General features: G+C 43.5%; 1 protein-coding gene across 9 annotated transcripts; it reads left to right on the top strand.

Annotated features, from left to right (window-relative positions):
* Positions 1–4: 4 nt before the first annotated feature.
* On the top strand, positions 5–20,958 carry nfyc (nuclear transcription factor Y, gamma). 9 transcript variants are annotated; one of them, XM_030120213.1, is made up of 11 exons: positions 5–119; positions 10,843–10,952; positions 11,069–11,137; positions 12,057–12,170; positions 14,078–14,173; positions 16,110–16,286; positions 18,021–18,089; positions 18,524–18,682; positions 18,946–19,050; positions 19,201–19,260; positions 19,574–20,958. In XM_030120213.1, exons 2-11 carry the CDS (start codon positions 10,854–10,856, stop codon positions 19,691–19,693), a joined length of 1,068 nt encoding a protein of 355 aa, XP_029976073.1. In that variant the 5' UTR covers positions 5–119; positions 10,843–10,853; the 3' UTR covers positions 19,694–20,958. The 9 variants fall into 9 exon arrangements, with proteins under 9 accessions (XP_029976073.1, XP_029976072.1, XP_029976081.1 ...); XM_030120212.1 differs by having other exon boundaries at positions 11,066–11,137; XM_030120219.1 differs by having other exon boundaries at positions 54–119; positions 10,846–10,952.
* Positions 20,959–21,396: the final 438 nt, after the last annotated feature.

The following is a 21,396-nucleotide window of genomic DNA, read 5'->3' as shown; positions in this document are numbered from 1 at the left end:
ATCGCGTTCGTGCGCTCGAGTCTTTCCGGTTCGAATAGCAGCCATCTTGTTTCCCCTTGCTAGCTAAATAAAATAAATAATACGCTGCGTGGGACTTCACCTAGAACCTGTTAAAGAAAGTAAGTAAGAATATAATTATTATTTGTGGGTAGAATGTCTACGCGAAAGCTATCCGCGCCGGGTGGAACTACGGGCAATTAGTTCGCTCCTTTTCATTTGCTGTTCTTGACCAATAGACGATTGTTTTGGAAGATGAACATAGGCGCCATTTCCCTCCCCGCTCTCTGAGGCGCTTATTGGTGGCCCGCTGAAAGGATCACAGGCGGTCAGGAAACTGTCACTTCGTGTCCGCCATCTTGGCTCTCATCAGCATGTTTGGTGTATGAAGTGGCTATTTGTAGTGGAGCCGAAATGGCGACAGTTTCAGAACGAACTTAGCCCTTAAAAACCTTGATTGGTGGAATCTAGTCCGAGGTTTGATTGGTCTGAAGGACAGATCCAAACGTTGTCTTTATTGGTTAGACTGTTTCTTCCCAGCTTTGCAAAGTTTCACAATGACGGCAGGAGTCATTGTCAGTAGGTAGTTTAAATCAAACACCTGTGCGGTACAACAACCAGCAGCAGTGTGCATCTCTGTCAAGCTCCTATTAACTTCACTAACTTTAGCACCAACTCACGGTCATCATTGGCGATCCTAACTTTACCGACTGATGCTAAACGTGTATTATGGGGCGGCTGTTTGGAGAAGTGGTATAATTGTCGCGACAAATGATCAGTTTTCTAGTATTTTTCGGGCGTTTTAAATCCTGACGTCCCCCCGCTAGCATGATATGTAGCATTGGTTTTCGTGTGTCCAGTCAGCCACTTTCTTCAACCTTTCCTGCTACTGACTGGATGTCACTAGCTTTTAATGTGTAATGTATCCGAGCTATAGTTAAAATACAACATCACTGCTAAGACAAACCGGTTAAAGAGCAACTCTGTTATCTCAGAATTCTTACAAGATGTGCTTTCCGAATGTGAAGCTTTCTGTACGTTCTCGTTTTTTTTTTTTTTTTGGTGGGGGTCCGTGAATGCATCGGATTATTTTTTTTCTTTTTGAAACTTCATCTGTATAATCGTAACGATTACAAACAACACACGACATTTATTTTGGTCACATTAGCAGAATAAATCCAAGTTATTTGTACATAAAGATGCATGTATGTTGAGATGCATGATTATCAAAAAATCTCATATGTTTAATGCAGTACCTACAGTACTACTTAAAGGGAACAATACCACTTTTCGCCTGTATCCCTTATGAACATAAACACTTATAAGTATTTATAGCTATTCTTATTCTTTTTTCAGTATTGGGGACAAAGTTTGAGTTTGTTTTTCAGCCTTTCCACAGCATAGTTTTCCAGTAATTCTCTCGGGATGTAAATGCTCTTTCCTTCCTTACCTTACTGTTTTCTGTGTTTGCTTAATCTGTAATTAAATACAAAACTGAGATGTTAGGCTTCTTAGGTGAGTAAATACTAGGAGTCGGTTAAGCACTTAGTTTAGAGAGTGGTCATGTGTTTTTGCATGTTTGTGGGTGAATGCTTGGTTGGCCTGGCTACCCTGAGGGTGCTGTGTGTTTATGAAACCCAGTGTCTGCTTGGTATATGTTTATCTCCAAACAGCATCAGTGAGAGCAAACATGTCTCTGCTACGGGCAGCACAGGTCATGGGAAGGTCTTATTTGTGTGGTGACCTTGCCAGGTGTCATTACTGAGGCATTTTGGGTAGGCAGAATGCACCTACGGAGCGAAAGAGAGCTGTTCTGGTATGGCCAGTCAAGAATATGAGGTTAATCTTTGTGCAGCTTCACTCCAATCATTAACTGGATGTCAGTAGTACCTGTTTTAGTCCCCATGCTCCTCACTAAAATAGAAAAGGGAACATTTTGCTTTGTTTCTCTTGAGTCTATCTTGTTCTCTCACCCTCCCTCCGCTTGTCCCACCCCTCCCATCCTGTAACCACTCTCCTCTCTGTCCTTCTCCATCCTTCCGGTTCCCCTCCCCCCCTGGGTTTTTCATTGATGGGGCAGGTTTGCTCTTTCTCTCTCTCTCTCTTTAGCTTGTTGTATTCCTCACTACAGTAGAAAATTGCAGGCATATGCAGCATAAGCTCTGGGCCATGCCACCATTCCTCAGTACTTGTGAAGCTTCACAAGAGTTTTCATTTTTGAAAGGAAATCACTAATGTAGTCTGTGTTGCGTTATCATCATGAGTTGTGCACATGAGCTGCAGTGCCCTGCATTGGTGTTCCAGTGTAGAAAGTGTTCAGATTGAACCCGGGATGAGTTAACAAGAAGGGCATTGTGTGACATTGCTGACGTGGTTTTTGATGACGTTTAAATTGTGGAAGTTGCTGTAAGCAAATTTCTTGAGGTCAAGACAACAATATCTTTGTTTGCAGAGTTTCACCCATATCACTTAGGTCTTGTTTATCCACAAATAGGACAAGAATTATACACACTTTTTTCCTACTCTCCCATAACTGCGACTCAGTCTGCTGTGTCTACTTTCTTTGTGCTAAAGCTTTATAATGATCCAGCCCAACATCAGTTTCTGTGTAAATTTGATTTATACTTTAATTAGGATTTTATAGGAATTGTGCTTCTCCAAGTTGCATAAATTATTCCTCTGAATTAATCATTAGTTGACTAAAGTGCTCCACTATATTTTTTATACTGAGAATAAATAATGCATTACCATATAAATTTGTTTCCACGGTTGGCATGAAATCAACATTGCAATGAATGTCATCATACCAAGTGGGTTAGTTAGAGGCTAGATAGTCGCAGTGTACCTGTAACTGTGATCAAGGATAAATGAGAACGCAAGGACAAAACGTGCGTGTGTGTGGATGTGCATGTAGGACTGTGCACACGTATGAGACAGGCAGTCTGCCTGATATGCTTTTGTACTTTAAATCATGTGGATGCAACATGCGGCATCCTTTCTGGCACCTGGTTGAGCCAGTCAGGGAGAGCGTGGCCGCCTGCATCACTCCACTGTCAGCCTGTAGCGTCAGAGTGGAGGCGGGGCCGAGGGAGACATTTAGTTTGACATTGTAAATAAGCAGAGACCAGTTGTCAGAGAGCAGCCGTGGAACCTTTTTCATCCTTCCAACAGCATCAGAGGCAGAGGACCGCCTGGGAAGAGACAATGCCGAGGCAAGCCACAGCCAGCACACACTCACTCACGCCCTGAGAGCTTTCCACAACTTTATCTGCTCTTTTTCAGCTATTCTTATCTCCACTCTCTCTTCCTCTTTTCTATTCCCTGACCCCTATCCTGCAGCTCAAGGTAACTTAGAGCAGGAAGTTGGCTGTCGGTAAAAGGGGGTTGGGCGGAGGAAAGAGGAGGAGCAGGGGATGTGTCGAGGCTGATCGGTGTGCGCAGTGTCCAATAGCACAGTAGGGTTCTGTCTTTTCATTGGCTGTAAGGGTAAGAATGAGGCAGGAGGCGGATGTGAGGCGGGGTTTGAGTATCATGTAGCATGCTAGATTGATTACGCTTGAATGTTAAAGGGGAAGGAGGCTAGAGATTTTTGTCTGAGTCGGGAGTGCCGCTGTACTATTTGCCTGCTGCTGCTGTGCTGCTCCTCTATTCCTTCTCACCCTCTTCTCTGCACCAGGCCAGGGGTCATCTCAAAGACAAACATATGGGTCACTGGCTGAAGAGAGGGAGAGGGGGGAGAGAGAGTGAAAAGGGCAGCAAAAGAGAAGGTCAGCAAGTTGAGGGAGACTTAGTAAAAAAGAAACAGAAAAGACGGGACTGTATGTCTAAGGAGGAGGAGGACGTTGGGGGGCTGTTGAAGGAGACGGGGCAATGTGTAAAGGGAGAGTGGAAGAGAGAAAGGGGGAGGGGTAGAAGAAGGGGGGGGCTTGATCTTCGCTGTATGTCCGGGCTTAGAGCCTTTTTAAAGCCGTCCAGTGAAGCCAAAGTGCCTTTTGTCTGTTGATACGATCAGAGTACTGGAGGAAGTGAAGGAGCATGAAAGAGTTTTTCTGTCAACCTCTGCCTGCTTTTTGCTGCTGCTTTCAAGGAGACTTGGACAGGGCTATCTGTTTTCCCTCTGTTTTTGCTGTGCTCCAGCGGGGCAGACTGTTCACCATGAAGGGCACAGGGGTAAGTCTGACAGCTGAAATCACACACTCCTGGAGCACACTTGTCAAGTGAAGTTGCTTTGAGTTTCCGAGAAAAGCAGTTTATCTCGGTTCACTTTCGGATGTCTCGCTCTCCATCATGCTACGCAGCAATGAGACGGTGTCTGTCCTTTACAGCCGTCCTCAATTCCCCCTCCCTCTCCTGTCCTGTAGTACTCTCCTTGGGAGATTGGTGGTGTGTGTGTTTTGTGTGTATCTCTCATCCTCGTCCTTCACTTGTCACTTCTGTGCAGCATTGACAGTTTTACCGACGAGTGAGGGGGAAAAAAGTGCATTGCAGTTTTTGCTATTTTATTTATTTAATTTCTGCTAAATTCAAAGTAACAATGTAAAGTCAAAGTCTTTGGATGTCATGTATTGTAACTTTGGACAACTGTGCATACAAACACAGACTTGTGTACTTAGCGACCTGTTATCAATTGCATGGAAGTGACTAGCTGCTAGGTACTGACTTTGTGCTGAGATGCTAACTTGGTGGACTTTCTCCCTTTCGGATGTCTTAGAGGACCAGTGCTGCTACAATGCCCCAGGTGGCAAATCTGACCCCATGTTCTCTGTCAGACGTGCTAACATGAGACAGTGACGCAGAGCCAAGTTACAACAATGGCATCCATGTTGAAAGAAGAGTGACTGTACATGAAAAACTCAGAGAGGATAATTCTCAGTGTCGTAGTCACTGTTGGTGTCGGAGGTCCCCAGGGGTGGAGGTGCAGCTGGTCTGAGTGACCTCAGGACCCCCCAGGCCCCCTCCCTGACAGTGCCAGACGCCCAGATGGGACAGACTGTCAGCCTGTCAGCTTCGGGGGCAGGGGAGGGTAATCATTTGATCTGATCTCTTCTGATGGAACCTTTGGAGGGTGCCTCTTCGCTCACTTGCCTCTGCCTCCCTTACTCTGTTCTCCCTTCGCTCACTAATTGAAAGTTTCCATTGGTGCCTTTCACAAAACAAAGTCCCGTTGGGTAAAGAGAGAGCGGGAGAGATTGAGAGAGGGAGACTAAAAATAACTCTTAAGTTGAAGCCCTTGCTGCCAAATCCCAGGGTTGGCTGCTGTCTGCATGAGATTTGAATATCATTTGTACCCTACGTTTTAGCCATAGGCACACAGAGGAGGAAAAGTAAACTAAAGACGCTAACCACTCAGGCATAGCTGGGCTTTTTCAGCTTATCGCTAAGGTGACCATTACCACCGCCGGTTTACTCTTTTGCCCTTGCCCGGCTTGGTTTTTACATGTGTACACTGTCACTAAAGACAGTATGTGGGCAGCCCGGGGGAGTCAGCTGTGTTCCAGCTTGCAATATGCAGGTACCTTTTAGCCCTGCCTACTTTGACGCCAGAGACTGGGCCTAGCATTGGATGAAGGTCACAGGAATGTGAGATTGACTCCTGCAGTCTCTCTGTCAGCACTGACGAAGGAAACGTGGAGAGAGATGAGAGGACACCGAGGAAGTGAAATTCAAAGGGGAATGTGGAATGCAACTAATATGTATAGTATGTGATATTTTTATTACGCTTCTTAGAAAGTGCACAGTATGAAGCACTGGGGTCACTTAAGTGCTGCAGCGAAAGTTGAAAAACCTGTCCAATTCTATCCTCCCCCTCTCCCTCCCCTTCTCTTTTTCATCTCCCTCTCTCCCCCCCTCCTCCCTCTCTGGTTTCTCTCTCTCCTCTGTTGAATGACCTTGGGAGATCAGTGACTAGCACTTCCTGGAGTTGGCTGGAAGCAGAACCAAGGGCAAAGTTTGCTGGGCTGTTTGGTCTGCTCGCTGAGTCCAACAACACCAAATGTTGCGCTGCATCCTCGTCGAGAGCGAACCCATTGTTCGAAGACTCGCCTGTTCTCTTTTTTAAATCGTAAAACATGTGTACAAACATCTGTGAAAATTGCATGTGTATCCAAGCGGTTAATCTGTAATTCCTGGCTGGGAACTTATTGTTTTTGGTTTTGCACAAGTAGATCATTTACCCTGCTTGGTTTACCCATGCCAGTTTGTTTCTGAGTGGTATTTGTAAATGGGTTCAACAAGGTGAGTTCTTAGAAAGTAAAGCATTTTTAACCCAACTTTTCACTCCATGTCCATGATTAAATTAAATATATATCAGATTGACATTAGCTTCTCGGGTTACTTTTTATTTATCTGCTTGGAAACAACAAATTATTGTTAGATTTGTGGTCCAGCAATACATCTTTGGTTCGTAAAGTGTGCCCTTCGTTTTATTTATATACCGATGCGTCATTTAAAAATCTAAGAGACTTCAACCTTTTGTGACCTTCATTTAAAGCTATCCATTCTGAACCATGGACACTGACACAGCAGGTTTTTCTCTGGGGGAAAAAAAAATCTCTTGCCGCAACGGAGAGAGCAGGGATCATTCTGAAGTTTGAACTTTGTCATTTAAAAATTAACTTTACTTTTTAATTTATAATAATGGAAATTAGTCCATGTTGTCACATACTTGCTCTTTGCACAACTTAATGTGTATCATGGTTATCATCATGGTTTGTGACAGTGTTGTTAGGAGCAATGACAGTGTTCAAAATTAGTTTATGGTGATGATAAGGAGGAGTAATTTTTTTTTACTTTCATGACATAAACAAGTCTTCAATTTGTGTAAATCTGGACACTACGCTGCACTTAAAATATACAGAAATGGTTGTTTTGCCTGCAAGTATGTGTTAAAGTCTTTTTAATAACCACACAAAGCATCAAGCAACATTTATGTAGAAGTTTCACATTTTTCAATCCATAATTTGATCACCTTGAAAGCTACTGTTGGTCTGACTTTGAGAGATAAAAAAAAAAAGATACTTAAAGCGAAATCAACCAGTTGCCACACACGCTCATATTAATTTTGGCTTATCGTACGCGGCTGGTTCTTCGCGGGTCGGGTTCACCCAGTGCACATCTGCTTAAATGTGAAGTGTCAGTTGTGCTTCAGGGGGAAAAAATCTAGGATGCAATGACTTCTTCGCCATTGTGACAGTGATCGTGATCTCTAAGCACCTCAGGGAAAAGTGCAGCCCTCATCCCCTCGCTCCTTTTCACCTACTCTCAGGAAAATAAAGAAGAACTTACACAAATCACTGAGTCATTAGGAGAACAATTAGTTGCGGAAACATCCCACTTGATCAAATCCATCTCTTTTAAAACGACGCAGAAACATCTCGTCTGCCTCGCTGCCCTTTTGTTTTTCAGTCGGTAACCTTAAGGAGTAAGTTAAAAGACACAGATAAGTGATACTGTTTTATGTTTTCCGGCGTTCTGCCTCCCTGTGCTGATCTGAGGTCCTGTCGGGTTCATTTGGACCGGAATTGAAGTCGCATGTAAAGTGGTGTGATGTCAGAGTTGGAGCGCGTCTCAGTTGCTGCTGTGAGTGGCTACTTGACGTGACGTGCCAGAGAGCTTGAGGGTGGGGGTATTAGATGGAGGGAACTAGAGAGAAGAGATACAGGACTGGCAGAACAACATTAGCGCTGATTCAGCTGCTGCAAGCAAAGCAGCATTGACTTTCTCGAGTGGTTGGAAGAAGCAGGATCAGGTGAAAGTAAGTAAGGCAGGAAGAGAGAGAAACACACACACGCATGACAAAGAGAGGTAGAAATTGCTGTTCGAGAGACTGAGAGATGAGGGACAGGAAAAGAAAGTATTAAATGTTGAGTTGACACAGCACAAACAATTGTCCTCAAAGGCGCACATGTAGAGCAGAGTTCGTAGGAAACCGAACACCAGCGTTTGTCTGCCTTGATGACCTGATGAAGGACAACGGAGCTGCAGGGAAGAGGAGAGGAGAGGAGCAGCATCATGTACCCGAATATAGCCAACAGTAGCAGCTTAGAACAACACGGCAGAGATGAACTGTTCTCAACTCTACAGAATAATCTAATGTATCTTCAAGAATCTCTGGTTAAATCCAGTCATAACATTTGAGCTAGGCCCATTTACAGTAGTAATCATAAGAAGTACTTTACTATTATTACTATTTTCTACATTTGTCTTTTTAAACTAAACCTTAAATAACATTAGATACTTTAAAACACCGGAACAGATTGGCCTCATTGTATTTGAAACACGCCATTGTGCCTTGCTCAGGTCTCCTGCGTTAACCTTCAGACCGTTTGCATCTTTTATAAAGTTGACGTTTATTAGCTTTTAGGGGAGCTTCAGGGATTTGTTGTTGCAGAGAAAGGCCTTGCTCACTGCCTTGATTTGACCTGTCTCTTGAAAAGTGTAGCATAAAATCAGCAAAAGACAAAGTTCTCAATTTGTCCCGAAGACAATGACACACAATTTTTCCACTGATCCAGTTGTAATGTAGGGACTGTATAGTGTAAGTGGAACATGCTAGCTAGCTAGCTGGAGGAGCCGTGCTCAAAGACATGTTGATACCCTTTCACACTTTCTCTTGCTTCAGCGTGCCTCACCATCCTCACCTTCTCCTTTCGTCTCACTTTCTGACTTTATTTAGGTCCTGTCCTGCAGGTATGAATACTGCGTTTCCACTGAAGGTCATAGGACCAGTCAGAGAACAGGGCATTAGGTTCATGTTTGATTTTCTGACAACGCTGTATCGTCAGTGTGTTTTGGAAGAAACGGAATGAATTTAAGAGAAATTGGCTGAGTGTGAAAACTGTTTCTTATTTTATCTTATTTAGTTTTCTATTTAAAGTCATTATCCTTTTTGACTCTGGTAGCCTATAGTTATAACTTTTAATGTCATCTGTAGTTTAAACAAATTGCATAAATGTCTTTTCATCATGCATAGAAATCTCACAAAGTATTTTCGTTCATAATTGTCACAAGACTAATTAGTGATAGGTGTTGTAAAGTGCCTTTGAGCTAATAATAATAATGATAAAAAAAAAAACTGCATTCTGCTTTTAAATTGCTCTCCAATTTTGTGGCGTCATAATGCCTACACATTTTCCTTTGGACCATTCATTTGTGTAGACGGCAGTTCACAATTGTGTCCAAATCTGAAAAAAAAAAACTACAGTTCCCATCAGCCTATCCTGCCCCATGGAATGCTGGGATTGTCCTGGAGACTGCAGGTTTTCAATCAACCTTGAAATGCAACTGGACACTGGAGCGTCAGACAGGGAAGGGGAGACACTGTCAAGGTCAATCACTAGCATGGCATGCCATAGCGACGAGCGGCCTGATTGATTTATATAAAGCCCCCATCGCATCCAGTGTTGTGTCTTATTGATTTAGGCTACTGTCTGTCGAAAGTGAATGACAGAACAGGATGCAGCAACACTTCTTCTCTATTATTCAGTGACTTCTACATTTGAGACAGAAGCTTGTCTGTAAAAAAAGAGAAACAAATGATAATCGCTTACATGGAGATCCTGCATCCCAAATCATTGATTTATTATTGTGAGATTTTTACAGCAGCACTTAATGGTTTTAAAGGAGCTGCTGCAGATGAAAAGTGACAACAGTCCCTCATAATAAAGCTGCAACAGGACCTAGAAGAGGAGGCTTTAGTGGACTGTCTGAGCGGCTGTTCTTCGTATTGTACTTATCTGTCAGCTGGACCACGGATGGAGCCATTCATGTTTGTTGGACCAGTGTAAGGGGGGAAAAAAAAGACATGATAAAGATGAGACCACCCCCACTTTGCTAACTCTCTTTCTTTGTAGTGTCATGTCTCCCTTTCTCTCTGTGTGTCTCCCTCTTTCTGTCTGGTTTGACCCACATAGCAGGTTTGCACAGCAGCTCTGGCTGTGGCCCTGTCTCCTACCTCCCCCTGTTAAAGCCTTTGGCACTTTGTCTTAGTGCTGGATTAATGCTGAACTGGACAAGGCACCAACCCCTCCCTCAGCAACACACATAAACACATCTCGTCTCTCTTGAGTAGCTCCAAACACTCATCTCTTGTTCTGCACCCCCCCTTACGATTCCTATTCTTCTCCCTTCTGTCGAGTCTTTTCACCAAGGTGGGGAGAAAAGGGGAGAGAGTGAAAGAGTTTGATCAAGACACTCCAAGCTCTACATGTTCAGACAAGCAGGCCAATATTCCCCCAGCAGATTCCTGGCATGCCATAGTAACCTCCTGGATCCTCTTTCAATCCGCAACAAGTTGTTTATTTTTCGTCACAACATTTGGATAATGTGTGAACGCGTTTTCTTTTGTGTGTTTACAATTTGTCAGTTTGTCAGAAAATAGCTCCGGTGTGCCACAAATCACCAGTGACTTCTAGTTCACTTCAGTATTGTCCTCATGACTTGGGGTCACCTGCCGCTACTGACTTGCACATGATACGCATGTGTGTGTGTTTGTGTATAGAGAAGCTGCAGCTATGTGCTGAAGGTGAGAAAGCCATTCATAATCAGGGAGCATGCAGCCAGACTGGTAGTGGGGTCTTAGGCATGTCAACAACCCATGAGGACAAGAATAGTAACCCCTTTGGTCCCTATTTTAGATTTCAGTGTATTTTAATTATAGGCTGTGATAGGATATGCAACTCTTACACATGGAAAGCGCTGAAAGCTGCACAGGCCTGGTTTGGACTTGCTGTGCACCGGTGCCCTTGACCTGTTCCTGACAGATGGATGTTTACATGTGTTCTATTTTCCTCAAATGATTAATTGTTTGCTTTCATCTCCTTTATCTTCTGTTTCCTTCATGAACAGCAGAGTAGAAGATGTCTGCGGATGCGTTTGGAGCCGGGGGCAGCGATGCCCAGCAGACCTTGCAGTCCTTCTGGCCGCGTGTCATGGAGGAGATCAGGAACTTAACCCTGGTACGTGGAAAAAACAACGCACACTTCACGCAGATTCACGGGTTTCGTCTGGTCTTCAAGTACTTATACACAAAACACTGTTTGTGCTCTTTTCTTTGTGCTGTTTTCTCCAGAAGGATTTCCGTGTGCAGGAGTTACCCTTAGCTCGAATCAAGAAAATCATGAAGCTGGATGAGGATGTCAAGGTAAAAGGAGACCCTAAACGGAGGAACCTTTCAGAAAAAAACATTGGCAAGCACATAGTGGAAAAAACCAAGATCGCTTTGAAAACATAACACTGCAGCCAGTATAAGTGCTTGAACTGCTTTTAGTTGTTGAGGATCAGTTTGGACTTTTCCGCTCGTAGCGTAATTTAGATTGGTCCTATGTTGTTACAAATTGCTGTTTATGACGTAAAGCTGTATTATCAACGCTAGTAATCACTTTAAGAATGACAAACGTTGACGTCTGTCCCGTCATGCCGGCTTTTAGCGGATGTGTACATGAACTCTGTTCAGAGGAATCTTCCCATCGCCTAACATTTGTCATTTGCATTCAAGTAGGCAGTTATGGCTCATGGAGGAGTGATTATTTTCCCCTCATTATGCTGCGACTGCACATGGCCTCTAAATAAAGCCCTTCAGCATGTGTGTGGCTCGGAGGTGCTGTGCTATCCCCTTAGTTAAGCAGCAGCTTAAAGTGGTAAAGAGATCAACAGATCACTGACATATCTGAAGGAGGGACCCCTCCGTCATCCCTGATGCAGCAGCTTTCACTCCATGTGTGCTAATGCATGTGAATGGTGTTGTGTTCATAAAGTGCACAGTGCACTTATTCTGTCATGCTGTGTGCCGTGCAGGCTGACTCATGGCCTACACGACTCTGTTTTCTAACTAATGTTCTCTGAGGCTATCAGATGTGATTGTAACAAATAGTAATTGTCTTGGACACTTGTATTAACGACATACTTGAACGCATGTGTTTATTCTCTACTTTGCAGCATCTGTGACCTTGTCGTAACCCCGCTGCGACTTAGGTCCTGAGTGATTTATGTTTTTGATGACGCGTGATTGGTTGTCTGTAAGTGTAAATTTAACCAGGTGCAACTCGATCTCCTCTCCTCAGATGATCAGTGCAGAAGCTCCTGTCCTCTTTGCCAAAGCAGCCCAGATCTTCATCACAGAGCTCACCCTCAGAGCGTGGATCCACACTGAGGACAACAAGCGACGCACGCTACAGGTCTGAAAAGCTGTGTTCACCCACCTTCTTTTTTTTTTTAAAATCTTCTAAAATTACACATTTTTCCACAGTCGAGAAGAAAAAAAACAAATTGGTGTTTGAGTTTTGGACCCCATCGTACTCATATCCTGTTTATCACATATCCTTTTCCCCTCTATACATTTCGACCACTTTCGTTTTACTTCTTGCCCCCCCACCCTCGCATCAATTTGCAGTCTTTTCTGGCTTGTTACTTTCAATTCATTGAGTGCCACAACTGTGTGTGTTACGTGTTTACAAGCGGAGACCCTATACCAGCATCCCCTTGAGGACTAGCTCTCTGTTAGGTTCTTTCTCCCTCCACTGAGTTTAAAAGCAAAGCCAGGCGGGCGCTGGTGACCCACTTTTCTTCCCTGGTGCCATTTTTCCCGTTCTGCTGTCCTCACATTGAATAAGATGGGCCCAGGAAAGCTACAAGAGTAAAAGGAAGCAGAAGCCATAAAAGCGCTGATGGAAACAGTCGGGAAAATAAGTCGAGCGCTCGTCTCACCTGGATGTCAAAAGGGGAAAACTGTGGGGCAGAACATGAAAGCCCTTAAGTCCACTTTATCCATTCACATACCTCTGAGAGATTAGCAGTCCATGGATATGTGTGTGTATGCCAACGCAGGTAGAAAAAGAGGCCGGGTGGGGGAAAAAAAAAAGAAAGAAAGAAAAAGGAGAGTGTAATCTGTCTTATCACAGTTAGTCTTGGAGGAGACTCACACTAAAGACCTACTTTGGAAGTGTTCTAACTTTACTTTAGCTTCACCTCATCTCTGCCACTGATGATAGTCCTGTTTTTAAGCACCAAACTCTGTTTACTGCTTTAAATAGAAACATCTCCTGGAAAAGTGGACGTTAATTGTATTTTACGCCACTGGTGACGCATCAGACACGAGCGCCAGTCGCATTGTGAATGTGTGATTTTCTTTTGCCTTTCGTGACGGACAGTGCCCCCACCCCCTCCGCCCCTGTATTTGCACAAGTACACACGTGTAGGGCCTGAGTCCCATTGTGAAGCGGGCACGCTGATCGGGGTCACCATAGCAACGCTCATCAATAGAACAAGTGTAGATGTGACCTGATGTTACCAGATATTAATCAAGCTGCTATAAATAGTCTGTAGTGCAGGGAGGGCCACAATGGGGGGTCTCGACAGCCAATATCCTGTGGAAAATTCCACAGAGACAGCACACTGCTGTGGATATAGGAAGGGGTATGGAAAGCGTGCGCTCACGAGGGCAGGAAAATGTCATTCCTCTTCTTTACACACAGATTTATGACTTCATTTTACTGTACTATTTGCTTTTGCCGTCTGTCTTAATGGTTGTTTAACTTTCATTTGTTTAAACCATTAGTTATTGTAATTTTATGTCACCGATCAGTTGCGTTCTGAATTTTTTTTTGTTTCAAAAGGGGGAAAAAAATTAAAAAGCAAATTGCAGCCCTTGATCATTTCTTTAAGTTGTGTTATATTTGAAATGTTCTTGATCCCTCTTGCTCAAAATCCAAACATCCCAGTTTGGTATTAATAAAGTTATTAAAGAACAAACAGCACAAGTTATAAGCTGTAAATAGAAAATATCAGAGTTTTTACTGGAAGTGCGACTCAGTTGATTAACCAGTTATCTAAATAAATCTATCTTTGGACCACTGACTTCAGTTCTAAAATTAGTTTCTCTTTCTTCGAGCTCAATTATGAAAGCAAACACCTGTTTCATTACTACTGGGACCTGTATTTCAGTCCCGCTGTAGCCTCTCGTGTGGCTATTTCTGAAGCAATGACCTCAGACCTCGTGCCATATTCAAATAAAAATATACATCGTTACCTGCATATAAAGACTTAAACATTAACCTTTTTGCTTTTTTGACTTTCATGCTTGCAGAGGAATGACATCGCCATGGCAATAACCAAGTTCGACCAGTTTGACTTCCTGATTGACATCGTGCCCCGAGATGACCTGAAGCCCCCGAAGCGTCAGGTGAGACGAAGCAAACACTGCTTTTCCACTTATTCCCGGCTCAGTGGTAGGAAAGCAGCTCTTATTTGAGAGCTTTATGGAAAACAGTTTACTCACACATGAGCACAAGTTACAGCGGGACAAAGCGCACTTCATTTGGGTATTCAAGTCAGGTACTTTTTTCCTTTGTTGGCAACTCGTAGGTGCTGTAAACATCCTTGACTGGAAGCTGAGGTTTTGACAGTGAGGGCTTTCAGTCGGATGTTTGCAGCATCTTATTGCCGCAGACAGCCAACAGTGACTTCAACAGCGAAACCAGATTGTCTGAGTTAGTTGCCGAATATCACTAGTAGCTTCAAGTGTTGAAAATGTTTATTTTTCCTAGCAGTTTGTTTGACTGGGACTGACAATGAACACACTGTATAAAGTGGAAGCGGACAGTTGATAGACTGTATAAAAATATAGCGAAGCAGATGGACGAGTGAGACGTTTAAATTTGTTGTCAAGCAGACTGTCTCCAGGCATGTAAACATCCTACACTCTCAGCTGTGTTGTCATGGAGCTGGGAGAGGGGTGTTTACGCTTCTGGTGATGGAGAAACCTCATCAAGATGAAGCCACGCTCATTAGGCAGGTATAAAACAGAATGACACAGGGGAGAGTTTAATCCGGATTTTAAGTATTATAAAGGTAAAACCTGGAATGAAGTGCAGAAATGGTAACAGACATGAAAGTGTTTCTGTAGAATAATGTTAATATATTGCATTCAAACACAATCAGTGTCTGCTTCAGTCTGATTGAACCAGATGATCAATATTCCAATAAATAGTAAAAACAGATGCAGAATATTAAGAACAGTCCCAAAAATAATCCTGTCCCCTACTGCAACGTGAACCCTCTCTGGCCCCATTTCCACCTGGCATTAAAATGCATCCCAGGTGATCCGAGAACATGTGGCGAGGCAAGACGCAGGTGTGTTTTTTTTTTTTTGTTTGTATCATGCGTGCCGGCCTACCGGATTCATATCAGAATCCAGTAATTGATTGATGGTGTTTGGCGCCGCGACTCCGAAACAAGGAAAAAAAAGAAAAAATAAACTCTAATACTATATGATAATAAACTAAAAAAATTCTGTAAATAATCTGCAATAAAAGAGCAGATAAACAGGTTGGGGTGCTGGAAAAAAATCGCCCTAAGCAGGCAGGCTTCAGTACCGATTCTACCAATCACTGATGTCTGCCATTCATGGCAAATTTTGTACCATCCATCGCTGTCAAGTTTATAAACGCACAGTATTTAAATTAACACTCGGAATATTGGCTGAAATTGAGGAATGATGAAACACCCCACATAAGAACTTTACCGCCAGCCGCCACTGCTTATGAAGCATTTTCTGGCTGCGCCGCTGTCCTGAAGCGCATTCAGGACGCATCTTGTTCCCACTACCAGACGTATGTGAGCCAGACCGCCTCGGGAAGTTGGGTTGACTGAATACGCATTGGTGCCTGTTCACACTTGTGCTCGAATCATCCGAGACGCATTTTAATTCCCATTTGGAAGCGAAAACTGACCATTACTACCTTTGCAAACGCTGTTGTACTGGATTACATTGAACTTCAGAAATATACCTTAAGAAGTGAGTGCTAGGTGCGTGATCCATATGGTAAATGCGGGCCTATTAGTGTGTCTGACAGTGTTCATCCGAGCGTGCCTGCATTGTATGTTATTGAGCGGTATGATGGTTGTAATGGATCTTACATCCAGATTACATTACTCTTCCCCAGCCACATCCCATCACTTATTTATCAGGGCTGCCCTCCTCTACCGTTACACCTGCAAAAATAATTCATGGAGATGTAATGAACTGATAGGCCTCTAATATGTGTGTGTATGTATGTGTGTGTGTGTGTGTATACTTTGTGTTGGTGCGTGCGTATGTTTACATGTTGCGTCTTCAGGAGGAGATGCGTCAGTCCGTGGCTCCAGCAGAGCCGGTGCAGTACTACTTCACCTTGGCCCAGCAGCCCGGAGCGGTGCAGGTGCAGGGCGCGCAGCAGGGCCAGCAACCCGCAGCACAAGCAGCCGCGACCATCCAACCGGGGCAAATCATCATCGCGCAGCCACAGCAGGGACAGGTAACACCCATGTTTTGTTTTAACGGGTTTTCACAGGATCTATCGTCCGACAAAGGGCAAAAAACACTCTTAGAATATGTCAGTGTGACAATAAAGTTGACACTACACGGAGGAATAAAGTTCATGAGTGCATCTCTGTGAGAGATGAATATTGACTTCTCACAGGAAGTTTTAGTTGTTTGTTCTAGCGCCACCCAGTCCTGCTAGTCCAGCTCCAGAAGTTTCATTTGTTGGGTAATCCTGGCTGGCCTTCCTGATACGACTCCCAGCTCACATATAGGAGCAGCCTATTCTCCCACCAGAAAGAATAACAGGACCTCCAAACACGCCCAGCGCATGTAGCGAGACACAAACACATGCACACCCACTCACCAGAGTCCTGCAGAGCCAACACCACTTCTGAACTTGTTTTTAAAAACACGGCTCTCTGATGTCCTTCTTACTCCTGTAAGAGAGGATTTTAAAAGAATAAATGCAGGTTATTTTATAAATATTGTCTGACCAGTATTTCACAGACTGCAGGACCCTAGTGTCTTCCATGTGATTTGTGGCCTTTTAGATTATTCCCTAACACATTTAAATCATCAGTTTCACCTGATGGCATTGTAATTAATTCTAATATGTAAAATATAAAATACTTGCATGACAACTGAATAAACCTACTTTAAAGATATCCATTTAGACAAAAAGAGAGGAGATGTGAGGAGTCCATTCCTATTGCTGATTGGCTACCCAGAAAGATGCTAAGTCTTCACTTGTCTCTAATCGAGTGATGATCTTGGGTTGAGACTTGGGTCACATGGAAAGGTGGCCGTGTGATGACATTAGGACCAATTCACCTATCGTTCCTCGAATCTGGATCAATACTTCCTTCCAGTGTAGTCACTGCGTGCGGCGTAGCTGCGCCGCTGTGACGCTTCTCGCTGCTCGAGCAGATTGCTGGTAGCTGAGCTGTTATTCGTGTCACACTTTGACACTCGCCCTGTGGCGACTTCGTCGCCGGCTGGTAATGAGGCGCCACCTTGAAAATCCTTCTGGGTTTGACGCTTCACTGCAATTCTTTTTACGTTTTATTCTACTGGGTGAAAACATTCCCTCTTGAGTTACATTCCAAGTAAAGGTTGAGCGTTTTCTTATCATTCGTCTTTTATTTGAGCGCACCTTTTGATTTTCAACCATTCTCTGCCTCTTTAAACAAAATACAACGTTCAATGTTTCCATTAATTTACGAAAGAGTCATTCAAACTGCGAACAGGATTGAATTTTAAAAACAACAAAGAGGCGGATGAGATCTCAGCTCATGTCTTTCATGTCTCTGGGCAGAACTTTTCGTGTTGCTCGTTGTCACCGTTGTATCAAATCTGTCATTTCTGTTCTTTCTTTCTAATCTTCAGTGACATGAACTGCTGTAAATGTAACTTTAATGTACATAGTAATACTCTGAATCAGTGCAAACGCCTGTTTTTTTGTTTTTAATAATTTTTCACTTCAGCTTCTTTGTCACTGTCACAGTTTTACCTGCAGTTTTCATTAGCACGCTCTTAAATGTCATTTGCTTATTTCACATCACTTTTTTCTGCTCTGTCTTTGAAGCTTTCCGTGCACACACACGCACGCGCACACACACACACACGCACACTGCTCATGCTTACATTTGTGTGTTGAGTTGTTGCGATTGCTGCTTTCTTACTGTGTCTTTCTCTCATTTTCTCATTCTGTCCTGTCGGCCGTCAGATGTTGCAAGGTGCCACCATGCAGCAGTTACAGCAGGTGCAGGTGCAATCACAGGGCACACCCATCACGGTAAACACACATACTTTTATCCGCACACACAAAGCGCCGCTGGGCGCCGTGGCCCTGTAGGTCACCGCCCGACTGCTCAGGTGACCGAGGTCCGTAGGGATGACCACAGCATGAGATCAGGTGGCCTTTCCTGGATTATGTGACAGACAGAAGAGGACTTGAAACCTGCTTTGTCACCTTAAGTCCACATGTCCTGTGTGCACGCCGATCTGTTATCAGACTTGTACAGTTTTAGGAACGGCTTTTTGCTGCTGAAGTTAAACTTGTCTGCCCAGGAAATCAGTGATTTCCTGCCTTTTTTACTTTGCTTTGTGTCAAATCATTCTGTTGAAACTGAGTCTCCTGCTTGCACTCATTGAACAGTTAAAACTGTTTGTGTAGTGCCGTTCTCACTGTGTTCTCTCTCTCGTCTTCTTTGCTCTTCCTACCATTAGAGTGCGCCCGTTGCCATGCAGGTGGGCGAGGGTCAGCAGGTGCAGATTGTCCAGGCTGCTGCTCCCCAGGGTCAAGCTCAGGCAGCTCAGGCTCAAGGCCAGACCATGCAGGTCATGCAGCAGATCATCACCAACACGGGGGAGATCCAGCAGATACCGGTGAGACCCCACATCCAGCCTGTGGACAGACGAACGCAGTAAAGGGACAATGCAAGGCGTCGAAAAGAGAAGAAAAGATATGATCCGCTCAAAGACCTCCTGATGTTTTCTGTCCTTAGCTGTGATTAGACACAAGCACGAGTTTTAGAGAGTTCACATTCCAAGAGCAGAGAGGGAAGCAGGAAAATGGCTGTGACCTCTGCGTTCATATGACCTTTGCTCTAAAGCGAACTCTGTCGCCCTCTTGTGTTGGCTGACTGCAGGTGCAGCTAAACACGGGCCAGCTGCAGTACATCCGTCTTGCGCAGCCGGTTTCTGGAGGACAAGTGGTCCAGGGGCAGATCCAGACTCTTGCAAACACCCAGCAGGTGATTAACAGAAACACCTTCTCTCAGCACATCTTGCAAATATAAAGCCTTTATTTTTTCTCCCCTAAATGATGTTAAAATGATACAGTGGTTTATTACTTTGGAGTTCTCGTTGGATCAGAGTGTTTAAATACCTCATTTTGCTTCCAGATCACACAGACAGAGGTACAGCAAGGACAGCAGCAGTTCAACCAGTTTACTGATGGACAGGTAAAAAAATGTTGGTCATTTTAATGGGACTTTAGACATGCTGTTGTTAATTTGGGGTTGTTATCCTAGTTACTCGATCTACTCACCAAGTTAAAAGTTAGGCAGTGAATATCTGCAATTGGTAAATGTTTCATCAGCACAATATAATTCAGTTAAATGTTAATTTTAAATGTGTGATCGAGTCATGTGAAAGATGTTGAACAGCGCCCTGTATCAAAACACGAGCTGCCTGAAATCTTGCAGCCGGATCCAGTTCAGCTGACATGCAGCCCACACGCGTGACCCTGACCCTCTCCGTCTCCCTGTTCTGCAGCAGTTGTATCAGATACAGCAGGTGACGATGCCGGCGGGACAGGAGCTGACCCAGCCGATGTTCATCCAGTCCACCAACCAGACAGCTGACACGCAGGTCACGCAGGTCAGCACCGACTGAGCCCCAGCCAGGAGTCTCTCCCTTCACACGCGCGACACGTGACGCTGCCCGAGGCCATCATCTTTGACAAAGGAGCTTTCGCGACCATGATTTTTAAGCAATGTCAACTGAAACGAGGGACCTGAATACCTGAGATACTTATTTCTTGTCATAAATGTAGTACAGTGGATCAAAAACCAAAGGGACACTGACCGACTTTTTAACGATCATACGTTACCTGCTTAAACCTGATGTACTCTCTTGCCACATGTCTCATATGAAGAAAACGTGAGTCCATTTCTACAGCCACTGACAGCTTTTTCACAAACCAACTCTGGGTTGTTGTTTTTTTCTCCCTTAGCACATCATCTTAGACTTAAAAACATTAGAGAAGGTTCCTTTGTTTGTTTGTTTTTTTATATATATATATACTGGCACCTTATAATGCGCTCTTCAAGTGAAAACTTATTAGATAAGTGTCCATCTTTGTCTGTGTGACCGGCTCTTAGCACAGCTGTGGCTGAAGGAAGCCAAGAGATTCTTCCAGTGTTTCGTTTAGGTATCAAAAAAAAAAAAAAATCCCAAGTCATTGTTTGAGTAGTTGATGGACGAAATGAAGCCATATACCTCAGATTTCACTTTTTACAACAATTCAATACAAGGGATCTTGAAAAGAGGTTTTAAGGTTTTGGTGGTAATTTTTGTATTGTCTTTTCTCTTTTGTGATGTTTCCACATTGTTGTTGATGCATGAATTATGTTGTAAGGGCTTCGGACTGTATAGTTGATCCGTGTATGTAATGTGATGTGAGTGTGTGTGTGTGTGTGTGTGTGTGTTTAAAGCACCCACACTCTCTTTCCATTTTTTTTTTCTTAAATCTTATCACTGACCTTCTTTTCTCATCCCTCAGTCTTTAAAGCAGAGAACTTTTCTCTGTGTTTATGCAGTCTCATACACCTCTTCTCTTTCCGTATGGTTTTGGAGTCTGAAGTCTTGTGCCCTGGTTTAAATCTCATGTACAAACACGACTGGAGCAAAAAAAAAAACAAAAAAAAAACCTCTTTTATAGATTTGTCTTGCTCTTTTTCAATACGATTGTTTTTTTTTTTGTTTTTTTTTTGTTTTTGAAATCGGCCTCTTATTTCAAGTAATTTTTGTACAGTAATGATTATTATTAGTGTTGTTATTGTTTTTTTGCATGATGTTCAAACTGCCAGCATGACACGCAATAGATAGGTACAATTTTATTTTTGACGTTCTTTTTTTGTAAGCAAATTTTGTTTGTGGGAAAAAAAAATAAAACAATAAAAACCACAAGTTGTTGAAATTTCCTGATGTGTGTTTTTTTTTTTTTTTTTTTTTGCGTGTGTGTTGTTAGGTACTGATCCCTCTTTTCATTGTTTCATTGTAGGAAACCTAAGCACCTCTCTAGTGTGGACAGTAGTCAGGGAGACAGGAGAGACTGAGCAGCACGCCCAGGGACTGGACTGTTTCCAGGTAGAGGCAGGTCACCTGCAGAGCCCACAAGATCATTTCCAGTGTTCTTTAATGTTGATGAAATTTTAGCCACTGTCCTGCAAAAACGGCAGATTCTGGGAAGCGATAGTCTTTTTCTCCAGTCCCTTCTTTTATAAAGGCGTCACCGGAAGTTATAGCATGTTGCACTGCACTGTGCACTTCTCAGTTTAGGAGCTGAATGATTTTCCTGCTTCAGTAGGTTTTCT

The sequence above is a fragment of the Salarias fasciatus genome, chromosome 22, assembly GCF_902148845.1.
Source record: "Salarias fasciatus chromosome 22, fSalaFa1.1, whole genome shotgun sequence".
Lineage (NCBI taxonomy): Eukaryota > Metazoa > Chordata > Actinopteri > Blenniiformes > Blenniidae > Salarias > Salarias fasciatus.
Note: the sequence above shows the minus strand (reverse complement) of the source record. Positions and strands in the feature narration are given on the sequence as shown.